Source organism: Stegodyphus dumicola, chromosome 9 (genome assembly GCF_044657685.1).
Source record: "Stegodyphus dumicola isolate Sdum_Otavi_A_Nest chromosome 9, ASM4465768v1".
Lineage (NCBI taxonomy): Eukaryota > Metazoa > Arthropoda > Arachnida > Araneae > Eresidae > Stegodyphus > Stegodyphus dumicola.
The window spans coordinates 90,801,435-90,823,835 of NC_140776.1; the positions used below are offsets into that span (position 1 = coordinate 90,801,435).

Genomic DNA, 22,401 nt, shown 5'->3' on the forward strand with positions numbered 1-22,401 from the left:
TTGTATGTTTGCATATTCAGGTTATAAGGTATTTTCTCCTTCCTTTCTGCATGCCTTTGTGGTGTAACTGGGAGCACGCTCGATGCATATTTAGGAGGTACGAAGTTCAAATCCTGGCAAGAGCACAGTTGATCTCTTCAGTTTCTTGACATAAAAAAAAAAAAAAAAAAAAAAAAAAAAAATCCATAAGACCGTATTCATGGCACCTGAACTAAAAGGTGGTAGACGACAATTCATCATCACCAGGATTTTGCCCTCATTCAGTGTTTTAAAGGGGGAATTTATGAGGCATTTTCTCCCTTCTTTTGGCATGCCTTCATGATGTAACTGAAAGCACGCTCGATGCATATTTGGAAGATCTGGAATTCGAATCTTGGGGGGAAGGGGCGGCACTGCCTATTTCTTCAGTTTCCTGGCATTTGAAGACCTTCTGGAAGACCATACAAACTTTTATTTTGAAGCATATTTCTTGGATGACTTATAAATTCTAAAATTGAGTATACTCATGAGTTTCAAATAAGATTTAACTTTGTGTGATATAACTTTACATGAATAAAAAATTAATTATCTATATTATTTGTAAATATTTTGTAATCAATTAGGTTTCAATTATACTGATCAGTTTTTGGTGCATATTTGGCTATTGACCCTCAAGGGACCATTCCCAACTCATTGGAAACCTGTGATTATAAATACTAGGCTAAACTCTATTGTAAGAATCTCACTGAAAGCATTCATGAAAAAGCTGATATCTTTTATCTGATAATTTTTATGTTTAATCAAATGAATGAATCAAATGTTCTAAGTATCAAATGTTCAAGAATCAAATGTTCTAAGTTTTCCATTATGCATTTCACTGTTATCAAGATTTGCATGATTGTCATAAGATTTTCTTTGCTATTGATTTGCACTGATTGTCATAAGATGCTCTTTGATATTGATTTGCACAGATTGAATATTAACTTTTTTTAGTAGTATCATATGAATTTGCATTCATTATTATTAGCTTTTAAAGTGCTTTAACTGTATAACTAGTCTTGTGTATTTTTGCCGAGCTTCTGAATAAGTAATTTTCTTTGTATGATTTTTTTTTTTCCCCCAGAGGTTTAAGTTTATGTGGTTTGTATTCCAGGATGAATGTTGGGAAGAGCAAGAAATTAATGATGAGTTGAGGTATACAGGTCGAAAAAAAAAGCGTGTATGTTTAGTTTTGGACTGTGTTTGTGCTCATGACTTTAGTACCGAAACTGCATTTTTGATCAACTTGCAGCACTATGTTATCCGAGAGAAAAAATTGTCAGAAAAAGAAGCAATATTAATATTTTATGATGTTGTCAATGTTGTAAGTGCACTGCATAAAGTAAGTATTTTATTTATGCTAACATTTATTAGGTCCATACATGCTTAAGTCTTTGTGTTATTTGTTACTCAAAAATAATTATTTGATGTATAGTCATACAGTACAGTATGTAATTTTTCTGCAGTTGTTTTATTAGTGATAAGTTGTGCAAAAGAATACAAAATTTAAAGATAGTAAATTAACTAATCAAAATTTTTCAGTTAATTTTCAGCTTAAATATGTTTATCCCTTATTTTACATATTTTTTTCACTGTCTGCCTTATGTTTGGACAAGTTTTTTGCTTTTTTTCATGTACATTTGCAAAGAAGATTATCTCCCCCAAAATTTATCTTAAAACATCTAACATTAAAAAATATGGCTTTTAAAGAAAAGTATATTTAAAGAAAAGCCAGTATAAAAATATTTTACTATTTATACAAAACGAAAATGATGTAAGACTATAAAAATATATCTGTCAATATTATTAGTATTTTATAATGCATATACTAGCAAAGTTATGCTTTTGTTATCATTCAGATGTGGTTCCTTTCTAGCCCTTATAGTTTTGGAGCAATAATTTCTCTTTTATTTTCTGATGACTGTATCTATTATCCCCCACCCCCCGCGCAGAGCAGCGTGAAATTGATAAACAGATTTCGGAATGGTTAGATAAATAAAGGATATGCCTTTATCCAGCAATTCCACTTTTTGTTTGATGGACATCGAAACATACTTTCGTTTTGTAGATCCTTTGGGAGCTCCAGCATCGGAAATTTTATATGACATAATCAGGATCCAATTCGAAGATTAAGGAACAATGCTATCATCAACATTAACTGAAATAGATAATTAGATAATTTTAGCTTATACCGTCCGTTATACATTAAACGTGCACGCGAAAACGTATTCTGCGCTTGCGCACACACATATGCACAGTCGTAAAGGTCTTACGCGCACGCGTAAACGCCTATGCGCATGCGTCAACGCGGCACATGCGCAGAAAGTTTTTAGCTTTGAGGTCCGGATTATAGATCATTCCGGATTATGGGTATCCGAATTAACGACTTTTGACTGTATATGAAATTACTATGTGGTAATCATTTGTGTGTTCTAAGATTTCCTTTAATTGCCTGTGGTTTAAACCATGTGAGCAAATAAAATTGATTGTATCTCTCACTGCTTTCATTAGGCGGTCAAATCGTAGTTCTTTCACACATAGCTGTTCTTGGTGTGTGATATAATGATACCCAAACAAATCTTTTCCTCTATCATCCAAATGGTTTCTCAGTAGACTCATCATGCCATTCTGAATTCCAATCATGGCTGGAGCTCCATCAGTAGTGATACTAACAAGTTTGTTAATATCAAAATTATGTGCAGAACACAAATTTAAAACTGAGGATAAAATATCAGTTCCAGTTGTTCGCTCCGTCATTGAACTCGCACTCGAACAGTTCTTCAGTTACATCAAAGTTTTTAGAAATTCCTCTGACAAGCAAAAGAAGCCAAGATGTTGAAGTAATATATGTTGACTCATCAGCTGCTAGAGAAAAGTGCTTAAATTTGGTGGCAGTATTTTGTAATTGTTTAGTAACATCATCAGATAAATTTTCAATTCTTCTTTGAATTGTCATTCTGCTAACTCGTATTTTTAAATCTCTGCATAGCTTTAGGGCCTACTTCCTCAGAAGCCAACAATATACATTCCTTTGCAAAATCGCCTCAGTAAATCAGCAATCACTTTTAACAATTAAGGCTGCAATTCCCAAACTAACTTCATCAGCGTTATCCAAGTGTGAAGATGCCTTTGTAAATACATTCCTTTGAGTAACAAGAGAACGGCGAAGAGATTTGATTTTATGATTTCGATCCTTTCTCTCAAGCTTTGAAAATGTTGAGTGTTTCATGTCATAGTGTCACTTAATGTTATACTCCTTGCAAACACTAATCGTAAAATTACATATCAAGTAATGTAATTCTATTATTTTGCTTCACAAAAAAGTATTTCAAAGTCCAGGCCTCCAATAATTCCCTGTTATCATCCGCTAACTGTCTTTTCATTTTGCATCCATTCATCATGGCAACTATCAAAATACATGGAACAAAAATTGCAAAAATTCTACATTGGTTCCACTTTCAAAATAGTATTTAAACAAAAAAGTGAAATATTCAAAACATGAATCTTAATGGTCACGAAAAAAAAAATAAACACACACACACATGATAAAATCACAAAGCCAAAAGTGCAACAACGCTAAGAAAATAAATGCATCGCTTTGGATGAGCAAATATTTTTCTCTTTCACTTTAGTAGCATATGCATGCAAACACAATCGTGCTACTTCATACCACAGACTCTTTCTCTCTTTCTTACGGGTGTTGGTCCTACAGGATAGGAGCAATTTTCATGTTCAGGCAGCATATGTGTGCTTTGGTTGACCCCAGAAGCTTGGCTCAATGCCAAATCTCACTTCAAGGGGACAGAGTAGAATGAGTAATGAAGGGATGGTGAATTTTTTTTTTGCTTGCAATGCCTTCTAGAGACAACCAATATGTCCAATCACAACAAAAGTTTGAAAAGGTCTCGGCAGGCCACAAGTTGACCATTCGCTGGCCACATTTTCCACGCAAACAACAAGTTGTGCATCCCTAGTATAGGGAATAATGTGCCTTCTTCCTTTGCAAGTGTATCTAATATTTTCATTACGTAGATTAATTGAAGTTCTTGTTGTAAGATAATACATAGCTTATTAGACAAAATATGTAAAAAATAATTATTTTTATATGCATTATTTAGAAAGAAATGATTGAATGTTTCTTTTAATATATGCATTATACAGTCAAAAGTCTTTAATCCGGAATGATCTATAATCCGGAACTCAAAGCTACAAACTTTCTGCGCATGCGTAAACGCATAATGAGTTTACGCATGTGCATAATATGTTTATGCATGCATGTTTAATGTATAACGAACGGTATAAGCTAAGCTAAAATTATCTGATTATCTATTCCAGTTAATGTTGCAGATTGCGTTGTTCCTTAATCTTCGAATTGGATACGGCTTATTATTTTTTGCAGACTGTTAGAGCAATTTTATAAAAAGTAAGCTTGAACTTTCGATTATGTCAAATAGAATTTCCGATGCTGGAGCTGCCGAAGGATCTACAAAGCGAAAGTATGTTTCAATGTCCATGAAACAAAAAGTGGAATTGATGCAAAAAATGGTTAAAGGCATATCCTTTGTTTCTCTAACCATTCCGAAATCTGTTTATCAATTTCACGCTGCTCTGCGGGGGGGGGGGGGGGACGTCGCGGCGCGCAATGAATTGGAAGTTGATCTGTCAGCACTATCCTTCAGGGCAGATGTTTTTATTTTATTTAGCTATTAATACCTTACTAAATGTAGTATTTCATCTCGATGTACTCCGTCTTTGATATGATTTAAATCAAATTCCTCGTCACTATAATTCCCTTTCGATAGTGAAGAAAGTGACACAGAGGTTATTGAAAACGAAAAAATTTCGATTCACAAATTGTAATTTTGTTGACTTCCAAGATAATTTTTTAAAGTTATATCATGTAGAGCTAGATGCTAATTAGGACAGAGAGGTGATTTGTTTCTCTAACCATTCCGAAATCTGTTTATCAATTTCACGCTGCTCTGTGGGGAACGTCGCGTCGCGCAATGAACAGGAAGTTAATCTGTCAGCACTAACCTCATCTTCAGGGCAGATGTTTTTATTTTATTCGGCTTATAATTCCTCACTAAATGTAGTGTTTCATCTCGATGTACACCGATATAATTTAAATCAATTTCCTCATCATTATAAATATCACGAATGCACATCAATTAGTTTTCTGGGGACAATTTTCTAATTTCGATTATGCGTAATGTATGCTTTACGCATGCGCGCATTGAAAGAAATGTTTAATAAAGTAAACAAATAATTAAGCTTTTTTTTTTTTTTTTGTTTGTTTGTTTGTTTGTTTGTTTGTAAACTTTGATACCCTTTAGATCATAATTGCTTTTTATTTCATAAATTACGGTTTCATATTTTTAATTTTATAATTTCTGCATGCCATCTTACCAGATTTAAACTGATGATCTATAATCCAGAAAAACCGATAATCCGGAATCGTCGAAGTCCCAACGAGTCCGGATTAAAGACTTTTGACTGTATAAGTAATATGTGTGCAGTATTTAGAAAAATTATATATTTGTCAAGTGCAAATAAGATTAATATATTATATGGCAATGCATAATTAAAAAGGTAACCTGTTTGCAAAATAGGGCAATGTGTCATGTTCTTGCATCAGCCTCCTTATTAATAAAGGAGAGAAATACTTTGTAGCATTCTTTTCACTTTTACAATGTTCATTTGAATTTTCCTGACATACTTCCAGTTGTGGATCTCTCTTTTGTGCATTTATGGTATTCCTATTTCTTTGAAATAATCTAAAAGAAAGCTAATTTTTTTGTTGCTGTTTCGTATGCACAATTTTTTGCTTTTTTTTAATAGTATGAGTGAAAATATTTAATGAATCATTGAATATCTAAATTTTGCTATTTCGCAAATTGTTTAATAACTGAAGAGGGGAAATGATTCTTTTGATTTTCTAGCAAAATATTGTCCATCGTGACCTTAAACTTGGCAATATAGTTTTAGACAGACAAACCCGAAAAATAACAATTACGAATTTCTGCCTTGGGAAGCATTTGCTTAATGAAAATGACTTACTTAAAGATCAGCGAGGTAGTCCTGCATATATTAGTCCAGATGTTCTTAGCGGTAAGTTAAGTAATAATATTTCTTTTGTAAATTTTTATATATTTTTTGATAGTTCAGTAGATCATATGTCAAGAAATGGCGATTCTTAAATTAAGGTACCATCCAATAGAAAAGCATAACATTTAATTTCCTGCTTATATGTGGCAGGAAAATGGGAAGTGATCATGAACATATGCAAATGTATCTCATGGCAAAAACCTGTACAAGGTCTGTTCTATTTTTTTTACACCTCTTAAAAAGTCTTTTCCTATTGTGTGCGATATTTTGCTAAAGAAATTTAATACCTATGAGGCTTTTTATTATTTTATTTCCTGTAATCATATTCCCACATTCTTAAAATCTCATTTTAAAACTCTCCAAAGAATCATTTTTATACTAATGCTATTTAACATGATTCTGTTTTATTTAATCAGGGATATTTTTCATTCTTTGATGAATAAATTATGTTTTTACAGTAATCTTCTAAATTTTCTGTAATTCTTTTTTTCCCTAAACCAGCAGTTTTAATATTCTAACTGTTATTCTAATAAATTCTCTTCTTTCTCTGTACTTTACTGTAGATGTTAGTTTCCTCCTTTAGAAATTCTAAGATGTATTAACATTTTATGAACTAGATTGTACATTAATATGTAACTTTCTTTTGTATTTACAACTATTACAACTGTTTGTTTTTTGAGTTTTCAAGTTCCAATTTTTAATGAAATGTTGCAAACATAAAAGGTCTATACAGAAATGCCCTAAATGATGATTTTTCTTTCCTTTTTGATTTAGAATTTAAATGTAATTACATTTTTATGTGTAATGTTAAAATTTATAATTATTCTTAAATATATTTCTTGTTTGTGATTAATTTTTTGTCAGAAATAGAGATTTATTTTATTTATTTATTTTCACTAATGGAAGAAAACCCAATTAATGACTGGTATCTGTATTTCTCACTAGCAGCTATGCTGTCATTATATCATAAGCCTAAATTAGATATTACGAATGTCAGTATTGTCTTTTATGAAATGAATCCTTACAAAACTCTGTAAAAGCTTCTGTGAAATGTCATACTACTGTAATAAAGAATATTTGAGTCCATTTTCAAATTAAATATAGCTGTGATTTGTGTTCTCTTCAGTACAGTGGGTACCACTTAATATAATCACTGCTTTATAACATCAACTGCTTATTAAAATCAAGACATAAGGAACAGATTGAAATGAATGCAATAACCGCGTAATCAGCACTACCGCTTATGAAAATCAAATAATTTTTAAAATTCTAAACCCCACATTTGTGTTTCAAGTTTATTGATCTTGTTCAAAGTCGATTCACATTTTCACATATGGAGGTGCAAATGCTAAGGATTTTCTTATTTGGAACTGTCAAAACACCCAAGTTTGTGTTTCAAAGTCGGTGATTTCATTCAAGGTTGATTCATTTTTACATGGGGAGCTGCAATTGCTAAAATTTTCTTATCTGGACCAATCATGGGTGTGGATGGGCTACAAGTGGTTTGTCAGAACTCGCTCAGACCAGTTGGAAGAAAGGGGAACAGAAAAAAAAAAAAAGGTGGGAGGCAGAATCACTATAAAAATTGTGCTTTTTTGCTCACACAATTCATTCAATTCATCCTTCCACATCATGTTTTTGTTGTTTGGTCAAGCCTTAGAATGTCCAAACTCAAGGACGTAAGCTTAAAAGCTAGACAAGAATTGTTGAAGCAATACGATGCTTTACCAAAATGCAGCCACCATGAAGCTTATGTACAACTCGGAATTTCACAGTCTGCATTATGTAGGTTGTTGAAAAGAAGGGAGGCTATTTTGAATGAACTGATGGCAAGTGCAAATATTTCATGTAAGCGGAAGTGAAATGGAAAGTATGTACAGTCAAAAGTCGTTAATCCGGACCTCAAAGCTACAAACTTTCTGTGCATGTTTCAACGCATAATGTGTTCACGCATATGCGTGTGCACATGCACATAATACGTTTACGCATGCGCGTTTAATGTATAACGGACGGTATAAGCTAAGCTAAAATTATCTAATTATCTATTTCAATTAATGTTGCAGATTGCATTGTTTCTTAATCTTCGAATTGGATCTAACTTATTATTTTTTGCAGACTGTTAGAGCAATTTTATAAAAGTAAGCTTGAACTTTCGATTATGTCAATTAGAATTTCTGATGCTGGAGCTGCCGAAGGATCTACAAAGCGAAAGTACGTTTCGATGTCCATGAAACAAAAAGTGGAATTGCTGCAAAAAATGGATAAAGGCATATCCTCTGTTTCTCTAACCATTCCGAAATCTGTTTATCAATTTCATGCTGCTCTGCCCGGGGGGGGGGGGGGACGCCGCGGCGCGTAATGAATTGGAAGTTGATCTGTCAACACTATCCTTACCTTCAGGGCAGATGTTTTTATTTTATTTAGCTATTAATACCTTACTAAATGTAGTATTTCATCTCGATGTACTCCGTCTTTGATATGATTTAAATCAAATTCCTCGTCATTATAATTCACTTCCAATAGTGAAGAAAGTGACAGAGGTTATTGAAAAGGAAAAAATTTCGATTGACAAATTAGTCGGTATTCTCGACACAGCAATTATAGGACTGGAACTGTGGAACTTTGTAACTGAACAAGAAATTATGTCTGTTTATAGAATCAAACAGAAAGTATTATCACATAAAACGAAGCAACTTAAACAACTTACATTGAAAGAAATGTTTAGTAAAGTAAATAAATAAATATTAAGCTTTCTTTTTCTGTAAATTTTGATACCCTTTAGATCATAATAAATAATTCATATTTTTAATTTTATAATTTCTGCATGCCATCATACCAAATTTAAACTGATGATCTATAATCCGGAATCGCCGAAGTCCCGATAAGTCCGGATTAAAGACTTTTGACTGTATTTATATAATATCACCAGTATCCAATAACCTCTTTAAAGAAGAGATATCAGATCTAAAATCAGTAAATTATTTATAGTCAGTATGTTTTAATGATTTTTAATAACTTTGTGTATCTAATAATCAAAGATATATTGAAATTAATTTCTTGAACCAAACGAGCCTCTTATCTACAAGGTAGCATTGTTTGTAATCGTAACTTATAAGCATGACGTTCTCAACTTAATCTTTCTTATTGAATTTGTAATTTTCTTGACTTCCAAGATAATTTTTTAAAGTTATATCATGTAGAGCTAGATGCTAATTAGTTGTTATTTACAGGTAAACCATACCTTGGAAAGCCTAGTGACATGTGGGCTTTAGGAGTTGTTCTTTTCACGATGTTATATGGCCAGTTCCCATTTTATGATTCTGTACCACAAGTATTATTTCGAAAAATAAAATCTGCAGATTTTTCAATACCCATGTTCGTATTTTCCAGCTGTAATTAAGTGATAAATAAGTATTATGTTTCCAATCATGTATTTCTATTTAATTTTATAATATACGTAGGTAAGGTGAAAAATAAGTTTCCCCTGTCAACTGTGGTCAGAGTTCTGCATGAAAGTCAAAAAATAGAATGAGACATTAAAGATATGACATACCTTTATTTTTCCATATAGGTACCAAGTACATTGAGACATTTGTCATATCGCTTCATAAGCTTCAAAAAGCCCTCCAGGAAAAAATCAGGGCTTTGCGTATGGAAGAAGCGTTGAACGGCTTGTTTCACTTCAGTATTTCAGTATTGCTTCCAAAGCGCCTTCCCCCGAGATTTTTCTTCAAAGCCGGAAACAGATGGAAATCGCTTGGTGCGAGATCAGGACTGTATGGCGGATGGTGTAGGCGCTCCCAACCAAGAGTTGCAATATGGTTTTGCGTTGCCGTCGCCGAATGTGGTCTGGCATTGTCATCCAACAGCAGAACGGCAGATGTGAGAAGGCCAGGCCGCTTTTTCCGAATCGCCTCTTTCAATTTCGACAGGGTGTCACAGTAGCGCGTAGCATTGATGGTTCCAACCTCCAAAAAGTCCAGCAACAAAACTCCTTGGGCGTCCCAGAAAACTGTGAGGAGCACTTTACCTGCAGAGGGAGTTGTCTTGAACTTCTTTCGGACAGGTGATGATGGATGTTTCCACTCCATAGATGCGCCCTTCGATTCTGGCGTGAAATGGTGGACCCACATTTCATCCCCCATGACAATCCGAAATAGAAAGTCATTGCCATCTTCATGGTAACGCACAAGATGTTCCAGGCTGACCCCCATGCGTTGTTCCTTGTGTGTCGAGGTCAATTGTTGGGGCACCCATCGTGCTGACACTTTTCTGTATCGAAGAATGTCGTAGATGATGTTTTGAGCTCGCTCATGTGAGATTCCAAGTTCTTCCGCTACTTCATCGATGGTGATATGCCGGTTCGCTCTAATCATGTCATCCACCTTCCTGACATTTGCATCTGTAGTGGCCGTGCGCGTCCGTCCAGCTCTCGGTATGTCCTCCACTTGCTGACGTCCATCACTGAATGTGCAACACCATCTCCGCACCATTTGCTTTGACATCACACCTGGCCCATAGACTTCCACGAGGCGGTTATGAATTTCTGTTCCTGATACTCCACGTGCCCATTCATAGCGGATAACCGCTCTCACTTCCTCCTTTGACCACGAATTCAAAACACACCTTCCCTCCATACCTACCGGGGCTCAAATGAGAGGCTGGTCTCCGCTTTGCGCAGGCACTGCAACAGCGCCATCTGCTTGATTTGCAGCGACCTCTACCCAATGGTGTATTGGTGACTTGCACGTTTTCCTGCTGTGTTGCCTTTCGCCCATAGCCATTCAACGCTTCTTCCATATGCAAAGCCCTGATTTTTTCCTGGAGGGCTTTTTGAAGCTTATCAAGCGATATGACAAATGTCTCAATGTACTTGGCATCTATGTGGAAAAATAAAGGTATGTCATATCTTTACTGTCTCATTCTATTTTCTGACTTTCATACACAACTCTGACCACAGTCGACAGGGGAAACTTATTTTTCAACTTACCCTCGTAGAATGTCAAAATTAACAGTAATTTCTTCTTTCTGATTAGTGCTGATGGTAGAGTATCTGAAAATGCAAATTTGATAATTAAGAAACTACTTGTTTTGAATCCAACTGAGCGAATGACCGCTGATCAAGTTCTTGATTCTCTTAATTGCATTATAGCTACTTGGTAAGCATTATTTTGCTTTGATAAATGTATATTGCTTTCTGTATAATTATATTTACATGTATAATATAGCAGTAATCCTGCAATTAGCTAAGTTGTATGTATACATTCAGAAATATTTCCTCATATATGTACACACATCTTGAAATGTATCTAAACCAGTAAGGCATTATAAGAAAAGAATCCAGATACAAAATGTCAAAGATATTCTGAAGTTAAATCAAGAAAATACTTCTTTCTCGTGACTCCACACACCCCTTTTTTTAAATTCAGGTTTCAATAAGATACTGCTTGAATTTTGTTTTTATTTTACTTTAAGGCTAGGTTTCATTCACTGTTAATTGATTGTTTGCATGTTGCAAATAATGTAAGGTTATGAACATGGATGATTCTGCAGCAGGTCACTTTGACTAGAACTAGCATACTAACTTTTTTATGTATTGTCACCTAAACTTGTTTTATTTGTGTTAAAGATGCATTTTTTTTTTTTTTTTTTTTTTGTGTGTGTGTGTGTGTGTGTGTTTTCTTGGTGCAAAGTATCTGTAGTTGGTTTGTCGTTTTTTCCTTGCAATAATTATCTTTCTTATCATTGCTTGCACAATCAGTTTCTACAGCTATTCATGTTTTTTTTTTTTTTTTTTTTTTTTTTTTTCTTTTTCTTTTTACTGGGATGTATTTTACTATTTGAGATTTGGAATATTTCAGGATAAATCATTCATAACCATTTCACTGATTCTGGCAGTAAGTATTATACCCAATCTATCGGTGTAACAAACACCGAGGTAGTACTTGTCACATTTAGACTGTGATTTAATTGAATTTATCTGGTGAGTGAATTTCTTAGGAGAAATGACCACTGCTATGCTAAATTCTGTTTTTTAATTTTGCATTTCTTGTTAACACTGTTTTTAATTTTATGCTTCTTTAGTCTGGTTTCATCATTTTTAATCCAATATTTATAACTGTTGTTTTTTTATTTATTTTATCCTTTAAGTAGCAATAATTTAAAAAAATTAAACTGACCAATTGAAATCGAGATGGAAAAATTCTAGCAGAAATTTAACAAAAAAAAATAGAAAAAAACCTTTGGGGGGTTGAGGAAAAAAATTTTTAATATCAAGCCAAAAATTGTGGAGGAAAATAAGCCAAAATATCCCAATATAGGACTGAAAATGCATGTTTTGACTTTACTCCTCTGATTGGCCCAAATTTTCCAAAACAACCATGAGAAAAATGTATTTACTTGATTTTAATGCCAAAATGATTCTGGTACTTTATACTTGGATCTACGCACTTTTAATTTATTGCCTTAATTTCTTGGACATATTTCAAGAAGTATATATACATATACAGTCAAAAGTTGTTAATCCGGACTCATCGGGACTTCGGCAATTCCGGATTATCCATTTTTCCGAATTATAGATCATCAGCTTAAATCTCGTAAGATGGCATGCAGAAATTCTAAAATTAAAAACATGAAACCGTAATTTATGAAATAAAGAACAATTATGATCTAAAGGGTATCAAAATTTACAAAAAAAAAAAGCTTAATATTTATTTGTTTACTTTATTAAACATTTCTTTCAATGTAAGTTGTTTAAGTTGCTTCGTTTTATGTGATAATACTTTCTCTTTAATTCTATAAACAGACATAATTTCTTGTTCAGTTACAAAGTTCCACTGTTCAAGTCCCATAATTGCTGTGCCAAGAATACCGACTAACTTGTCAATCGAAATTTTTTCGTTTTCACTAACCTCTCTGTCACCTTCTTCATGTCTTTATCCATTTTTTGCAGCAATTCCACTTTTTGTTTGATGGACATCGAAACGTACTTTCATTTTGTAGATCCTTTGGGAGCTCCAGCATCGGAAGTTCTATTTGACATAATCGAAAGTTCAAGTTTACTTTTATAAAATTGCTCTTACAGTCTGCAAAAAATAATAAACCGGATCCAATTCGAAGATTAAGGAACAACGCAATCATCAACATTAACTGAAATAGATAATTAGATAATTTTTGCTTATACTGTCCGTTATACATAAAACGCGCACGCGAAAATGTATTCTGCACTTGTGCACACGCATATGCGTAGTTGTAAAGGTCTTATGCACACGCGTAAACGCTTGTGCGCATGTGTCAATGCGGCGCATGCGCAGAAAGCTTTTAGCTGTGAGGTCCGGATTATAGATCATTCCGGATTATGGGTTAACGACTTTTGACTGTATATACTTTCTTAAAAACCCTGCAAAAATATTTTAAACCATATATATATATAGCCTTGCCAGTTAAAGGGATAATGCAGAAGTACCCTTAACTTATCTATACATTCATAAAATAAGGATATTTTGCAAAATACCAATCAGTCTGATTTTTTTCCCCAATGTTGATGAATCATTTTATGAAATTTAAATAATAGTTTGACATCATCCAAATGTAAGACAAACACTTTGTACAAAATACATACTTTTGTGAACTTATAGTTTATGGTTTGATTGCAGTATTTATTGGGTCAAAATAATTTTCTGGGGTGTGAAGTATTCAGATCTAATTCTAGAGGAGGAGAGTTGTCGGGAATGTAAAAGTAAGCCAAACTATTAGGAAAGTGGCCAGATGATTGAATGTCTTAAGACATACTGTCGTTTCTCTTTGGGGGTGTGGGATTTAAAGATTTTGCTAGGTATTTCAATTTAGAGCTGTAATGGCCATGAAAACATGTGTGTCCTAGTTAATTGTATGCAGATATGGTTTCTGTTCTTTTTGCTGTGAATTAAAGTTTAACTCAATATCTTATTCTAAATGTGTTTGCATTCAGAAAAAGCCAAGAATATGGAATATTTTCATTAATTTTCTGGAATATGATTGTTAGAATAGCATAGATATAATGGTGTGAAGAAAAATAATGGTCAGTGAAAATAATCTTGTATAAAAAAAATTTAGGATTAACAGTTGTTTGAGCAATTTTCTCATTTTGTCACATGGCAAAATACAACCAGTACTAGGCATACCATTAGGATAAATTTCCTTTTTTGTTCTTCCCCTCCTTTTTTTTTTTTTTTTTTTTTTTTTTTTTTTTAAGACGTCCTTATGGTAATCATGAAGGTAAGGTCTTATTTCTGATAGTTGATTAATTGAAAAGTAACTTTCACCTTTTTTGTCAAAAGGGGGGAAAAAGCACTTTCTTTCAATGGTAAATCCAGTAGTTCTTAACTTCTAATGTTGTTCTTAACTACTTTATTGACAGCATTGAATTTTGTTGCAATATGTCTATATAAATTTGGAAACACTATATTTCTTATTAATGTCAAAAGACAGCAGATGTTCCTGGAATATTCACAGTTTATAAAATTTGTTATGTGCTATTTCATCATTGTTTCATTGTATAGTTTAATATCATATACAATCATATTAAAATTTTTAGTATACTGTATGTTACATTACTATATATAATTTTGTAACTTTATTTAATGTTTTGGAAAAATCAGTGTTTTGGTGCTAGTAAAGGTAATTTTTGACACAAGTTATGCATTATTTATAGTACATGTACACTGCTCAAAAAAAAAAAAAAAATGGGACAGTCCTATATCTCCCGATCTACTGGGCCGATCGACAAAATTCATCATGTCTCGAAAGCGCGACTTAGGATATATATTAGATTTATATATAGCACTATTCTAACATAGGTATTTTGACACAAAATCGGACTTTTTCTGAAATAACATACCAATTTTTTTACATATTTCGATTCTACGACTCAAATTACGCCTAAATATGAAATTTTGTAAAATTTGGAGCGAAATTTACGGAGAAATTCACAAATTTATGTTGGCACTTTTTTGTCAGTTTGCGCCAAGAATACTTCACTTGGCGAACTTCTTAATATATGGCAACCTAGTTTCCTTAGGGAAAAAAGTCACCGTTCCTTTTTTCCAAATAATATTCTTTATATTATATTTTTAATTATAACTTATTATTTTAAGTAATTTTTTCTTTTCGAATTTCATTTTAATTGTTTAAGTTGCACTTTTTTTTTTTTTGTTTTGTTTTTTTTTTTTTTTTTTTGTTTTGTTTTTTCAAATAACTGTTTTAAAAATTTCTATTTACCTATTCGAACTGCGTAAATAAAGGTGCAGCGTTTATTTTATTTATTTTTTTTTTTCAAATAGTTTTCTTTATATATATTTTTCGTCATAGCTATTATTTTAGGTCATTTTTAAATTTTTATACTTTTATTTTAATTGTTTGTGTTGCATTGTCTCTTCAGATAATTGTTTTAAAATTTTCTATTTATTCCTTCGAACTGAGCATTTTAAATATATTTATTAATATCAATTTTCCAGAATTTGATTTTATTTATTTGAACTGCGTTTTTTTCGGAAGAATACTTTGTAACCCAGACTACGATGCGTTTGAAAACTGCATACTATATTAAAAGAGAAAATACAGTAAAGCACAGTTTTACACGCCTTTCAATGTTCCGTTCAGAAAAAATATATATAAATAAGAGAGATGTATAACCGATATTTTAACTTAGGATGACTTGCATACACTGCTTTAAACAGTTTTATCATTGTGCCCATTGCTTTACACAATTTTATCCTACATTTGGTTTCTTAAAATGTTATTCATATTTTAGTCAAATATTTTATTTTTGAAATCGCAAGAATCAAATATCATAAGATTGAAAAGTTTTAAATTAAAAAAAATACGAATACTAAATTTTACGAAAAAATTTATTTTTCTTCTCTGTTTCTTTAAGCATTCTGAAAGTATATATTGAAAAGTATCCAACTTTTCGAAACATTTTGGTATTTCTGACAATCATTTTGAATAAAGTTATCGCCTTCCATTTCATAAAGGCCCACAAACGGCCGAGCGGTAAAGTTGCTGAACACTGGTAGTTCACTCCGGGGTTCGAACCCCGGTAAACAAGCTGGTTGCATGGGCGTTTTCGTGGATTTTCTCATGTGTACCGCGTATGACAGCTGGTTTTCCTTAGAAAGTTCTTCACGAAGTATTTCGTCAGAGCCTTTATCAGTCTTTAGAGACTAAACATTTTGAAGCTATGAGATGAAAGGAAAGACTGGTTTCATCAAAAGGTTTTGGTTTATTTTATTATGACAAAGCACACTACGGCTATCTGCCTAAGGGGAAGGATGCCTTCCTGGAGGACTCTCTAAGGGAAACTGGCTCGCATACACGTTACACATGGGGAAAACCACGAAAACGCCCATGCAGCCAGCCCGCTCGCGGGATTCGAACCTCGGACCGAACTACCAGTGTTCAGCGACTTTACCGCTCGGCCGCTAGTTCATCAGGAAGGGAAAAAAACATCTTTAAGTGACATCCACATACATCACTGGATAAACTCCTGAATCTTCAAATAATTCGACTGAGGAAATCATGGGATTCACCATTTATGATACGATATGATGTTCTATAATGTAATTTACACAACCATATAGTTTAAAACCAGTCGCTCTTCACTTTAATCTGCAATGATATCGTTTTGTCTTTTCTGTTAACACAAGCTCAATTAATGGTATTTGCTGGTGTACTCGTCCAAGTGTTTTCTCTTTGAACACCTAAATTCTTTGAAGTATCCTGAAAGTATATTCGAAAGCGTCCAACTTTTTGAACATCTTGGTACGTCTGACAGCCAAATTTCCCTGCAAATGTTTGCTTACTTTTCTCCCTAATTTTCTTCTTTCCTTCTACAGTTATTTTCAGTGCTCACACAAGAAAATTAAGATTTTTCGACTGCTAGGCTTCAATACATTTTGCATTCTTGTCAATTTTTTAAAATATCAATTATATGAATTGCGTTTCAGCTAAAGACAGCTTTTCATTTTCTAGTCATTTTAGCTATAAATAAAGTTTAAAGCGAAGTCCAAAGGATAAATAATTTAATTAAAAGTTTTTTGCTAAATGACAAAGAAATAAAACAGTCCAGCAGGGTTTATTCTGTACCACAGAGTAACCCGATTCTTATATCGGCTGAAACAATCTAAATCATATTAAAGATCATGTTTTTTTATACAATCTATAATGCGAGAGAAAAAATTAGCTTCTTAAAACATGCTTTCTAAGAGAATTAATATAAAAATTTATATTTATATATATATTTTTTAAAGTTGGGACTTGAACCAAACTGTCAGACTTTTAAAGCTTATTTTACATGGTGGTTATTATTAAAGTTCCACTTTGAAATGGTCATAAAAGGAAAACTACTGGACCAAATGTTATCAAACTTGGGAATCGTGTAAAGGAGGTTATGAGAATTTATTTTCGGTGGAAAAAAAAAGAGTTCAAAAACTCACCATCAGGGGAAAAATGGCGCTGTATACAATATTGTTAAATGAAATAAGACACGAAAACATCTGTTTAAAATGTGTTTAATATTTTCCGAAACGTGTTACAAAGCATGTTCAATGTAGCGTCCAGCATTTTCCGAAAGCAAGTTAAATCATGTTACTGCATTCTCAACAGCAGCTCTTAGCATATCAGGTTTGGTTTTGGTTTGGTTTATTAGATTACGGCAAAGCACTCGAGGGCTATCTGCCTTAAGGGAGGGATGCCTTCGTGGAGGACTTTTTAAGGGAAACTGGCTCGTATATACGTTACACATAGCATATCAGGAGGAATGTTATCAGTGTATCACATTTTTCATTTCTGCCAAATTGTTTAGATTATCACCATAAACAGTGCTTTTGAGGTAACCTCATAGAAAAAAGTCACAGAGGTTGAGGTCTGGTGGGAAGAGGAGAAGTGTTGGCCTATAAGACGTTCATTCGTGAAATGTTGCCTAAGTAACTATGCGACACTCTTGAGGTGGTGCCCTGCATAAAAATCGTAGTATCTAAAATGCCACGTTACTGCAGTTCATGTATCACGAAACATTTTAATATTGGCTCTAAGGAACTGCAATCGCAGTGGTCCAACTGTCGACTGCTCTTCAGAAAAAAATGGTTTAGTTATAAAACTAGCTGTCATTCAACAGTAAACGGTGTGAAATGACTGTTATGCAATCGAATGCAGTAGGAGAATGCAATGGAACTAGATAGATAACATGAGAGATTTCTTTGGCCCAAATCGATTAAAAGCGTTTTGAATCAGTATCTTCATGTTTTAGTGCCGAATTCAGGCTTAAAAAATTACAAATTAGCGATCTGTAAGAAAACGATTTCCAGACTGTACGCACTTGTGAGAGTGATTTGCGATCTCACACTTTCTAATCGCTAATTCGTGGTTTTCACGGACGAAATTCTCACTTACAGGGATGGCGCACTCGACATTTATCGAATTTAACGTCTTTAAATAATAATTTGCCTACTTCAAAGTTTCTTAAGGGTATACAACATATTAAACCCGTTTAACAAAAGGTTAAGTTATATGTATACCATGCTTAAAATTTTCGCTTTTATGGAAAAATAAAAAAATCGAAGCAAATATACTTAGTATAATGGACCAAAACTGAAAACATTTCCCCTCCCTCCGAAAATAAAATATTGAAATTTCGAACTTGAATTTACTGGGTTATCGAAATATTTAATTTGACTTATCTTTTAAGTCCTAGTTCCGACAACAATTCCGTCAAAAATTCCGAATTACTTAAGCTAAAGATTTAGTATATATTCACTGTATGTTAATAAAGTAATCAGAGTGTAATAAAAATACATTATAGAATTTACGCTGATGTAACTTTTTGTCTGACTGCACAACATGTAATGGAAGAGAAGGTTTGTAGAGATCTGTTTTTCACATGCCTCTAAAAGTAGATGTCATATTAATTTTGTCTCTTCAATGTCAAAAAACTTTCCTTTGAGAGGCAACTTTAATTTTTGAGAAAGGAAAAAAAATCACAAAAAGACAAATTTGAAGAACATGCAGGACGATTGAGTACACATACTTATTTTCGGAACACAAGCGGTTCTCCGACTGGTTATTGAATAATGAAAAGATGCATTGTCGTTCAATACAAAACATTTGGAATACGTTTTCTGGCTGAATAACGTAAGATTAAAAGTCATCTGCTTAATTCACATCCATTTACAAGTCAACTACTCGGGAAATTGCAGAATCGTTTTGATCCTGAGCTTGTAAGACAAACCTAATATCACTGGATTTAAACACTTCTTTAATCTTCCGAGAACGTTCCTTCTTTAGCTCATATTCCAAGAATATTAAGTGAATACAATTATTGACAAAGAAATTGAATATTCATTTGCACTACGGTTTGGTAGTTTACTAACGAGTTAACAAAACTTAAATTCTGCTTTTTGTGTCAAAGAATACAACAATATTTTAAATATTTACAAATAAAATATTAAATTGGAGATTTAATTGGAGCCTCATCAGTTGCCTAGCATTTGAAAAAGAAAAGATTGTTAAATACTAATTGTTTGCTGCTCAGTCTAACCCAGGCTGCATGGTTGGTTTTCGTAGTTTTTTAGGTTCTCTTTACAAAGATTCTCTATGAAAGTATCTTAATCAAATAGCTCCCATGTTTTTTCTATGTTCAAATAGCCAACTAACCTAGTTTAAGCGCGATTTCCAAGTGAAGTTACTAGTAAAATCCGAATACTCATTAAAAATCCTGTAGCTAGCCAATCGGGAGTAACATGAAAGATACGGAACCAATAATTCAAATGTTGTTACGGTACGCTGTTTCTTAACTTAGATGGTCATTCCTTAATTTTAAATAGCCCACCAACAGCCGAGCGGTAAAGACGCTGAACACTGGTAGTTCGGTTCGAGTTTCGAATCCCGCGAACGGGCTGGCCGCATGGGCAGTTTTGTGGTTTTCCCCATGTGTAACGTGTATACGAGCCAGTTTCCCTTAGAAAGGCCTCCACGAAGGCATCCCTCCCTTTAGGCAGATAGCCCTCGTGTGCTTTGCCATAATTAAATAATCCAATTCAATCCTTAATTAAATATAATTGATTTTTAAATTCTACTAGAATTGATGGTAAGAATTGAAGTGGAAATAAGTAATATGGTGTGCAATCTTGATTAATATAAAATTAAAAATATTTGCATAGAAAAATGTTTGCATTCAGACAGAAAGTTTTTTGAAATATTTGCAATTACTTTATAAGAAGGATTTATTAATAACAGCAATAATTACTTATTATATTACTGATGATTAGGATTCAGTTCTTGACAATTACATTCTAAATTAGAATTTTAAGGATATAATGAAAATACGCTACGCACAAAAATACATTTTAGGAAAAAAATGAGTTGATTTTTTATGTTTTAAAACTTCTTAATTCATTTAGTAAACATCGTATCCTCGTTGTTTATTGAATCCAGAATGTTGGTGTCGTTTATATAATTATTCTTACTTGTCCACAGAATCTGCTGACTTATCCAGCCATTAAGTAGCTGCAGATAATTTCTACATAACCATTGAACTTCCATTAATTCAGTCTCTAGAGGGTTGTATGTTTATATCATAATTTGACTTTTATAAAAAATGATTATTCTAAATATTATGTTTCTATAAAAATATATTGTGCTTTAAAAATATGGATAATAGTATCAGCCGCTCTTTCAGCCACTTCAAAAGCAACAGTTTGTTTAGAAATAAATTATGCAGTTAATGTCATAAAATTCAAATAAATATCAAACGAAAATTCTCAGTTTTAGACAATTCGATTTAAACGAAGTAAAGTAGCAGACGATAAAACGCCGAAGGTAAAAATTTACTCTTACAAAAACTTACTCTTAAATTTTTTTAAAAAAGAAAAGATACGAGAGAAATTTAAAAAAAATATTAAAAAATTTGAATAATATCATCTATAATTTAAAAAAATAGCCTTTCATATAGTATTAATAAATATTTATTACGCATCATTGAGGGAAAAAATGTCATATAATTAATTCTCCGTAAAATTTTACTTGAAATTTAAGGTTAAAAATAGCTGTGGCAATTCAGTGTAACAAAAATCCATAGACCACATTTGGCGTTATTATCGCTCAAAAAAAAAGGTGCCAAATTTCAAAACGCGAAATTATGTAAATTCGTGTATATCTTAGAAAATTTTCAGTAAAAAAGTCTAATTTTTTGCAGATATGCTTAAAAATACACCTACTTTAAGATGATGGTAAAAATTTTATAGGTAATAATTCAAAATTTTTTTCGAAAAATCTATAGAAATTATTTAAAAATAAAAAATTTAAAAATAAAACGCAAAAAATGGGTAAATTTTATTTGGAATGAATCAAAATTTCGAAATGTGAGAGAAAAAATCAAAAAAGTTTAATAAAAAAAGAGATATTAATAAATATTTGCCAAATTCAATTAACATTGAGGAGCTAAAATTTTGAGAGCTAATATTTTAAAAACTAATCGTACGATTTTTACAAAACTTGGTATTCTGGCATAATTTGAGTCGTAGAATCGAAATATGTAAAAAAATTGGTATGTTATTTCAGAAAAAGTCCGATTTTGTGTCAAAATACCTATGTTAGAATAGTACTATATATAAATCTAATATATATCCTAAGTCGCGCTTTCAAGACATGAAAAACGTAGTTTGAATTTTGTCAATCGCCCCAGTAGAACGGGAGATATAGCACTGTCCCATTTTTTTTTTGAGCAGTGTACATAAATATTATTATATATTTTGTATGAATGTAATATTTTCAATAGGTACTTAATGCACAACCACCTTGGCACAGTTTGTCTTTTTTGGTGCACGTTTGGTGCAGATTGGCATATTTTTAAAAAACATTGCCATACTTGATATTTATTGCAGACATATCAACATGTCAAAAGAAAAAGCACTTCAAAATTTAATTATTAAATAAGGCTTATTGTGATACATTAAAAAATACACATTTTTTGTGAAATCCTTCACTGATTTTTTAGTGCTGTTCTTCCTATGCAGTAATCTGTTTGTGCTTTAAAAACATCAGAGAATTGAAGAACCTTGACATTGTGCACTGGCTATCTACCAGTTGCATCTCAGCATTGTTCGCTTTAGCAATTTCCCGACAAAATACCGTACTCCACCAGAACTTTTTCTGCAATTGCTGGCAGATTTGACAAGCGATGTTTTAAAATTAAATTGAGGGCAAAAAATAAGAGAATCTGTCTATTAAAATCACTATAAC

General features: G+C 32.6%; 1 protein-coding gene across 4 annotated transcripts in view; it reads left to right on the plus strand.

Moving 5' to 3' along the window:
* LOC118198784 (serine/threonine-protein kinase 40-like) overlaps positions 1 to 22,401 on the plus strand; it is a 70,899-nt gene that overhangs the window by 42,758 nt on the left and 5,740 nt on the right. For all 4 annotated transcript variants that reach the window (XR_015043034.1, XM_085823763.1, XM_035370552.2 and 1 more), the window contains exons 4-7: positions 1,133 to 1,360; positions 5,961 to 6,129; positions 9,357 to 9,501; positions 11,163 to 11,285. Coding sequence is in view for 3 of the 4 variants with exons in the window: in XM_085823763.1 (XP_085679889.1) it covers positions 1,133 to 1,360; positions 5,961 to 6,129; positions 9,357 to 9,501; positions 11,163 to 11,285 (665 nt within the window). In the remaining variant the exon portion in view is untranslated. The remainder of the gene's footprint in view (positions 1 to 1,132; positions 1,361 to 5,960; positions 6,130 to 9,356; positions 9,502 to 11,162; positions 11,286 to 22,401) is intronic.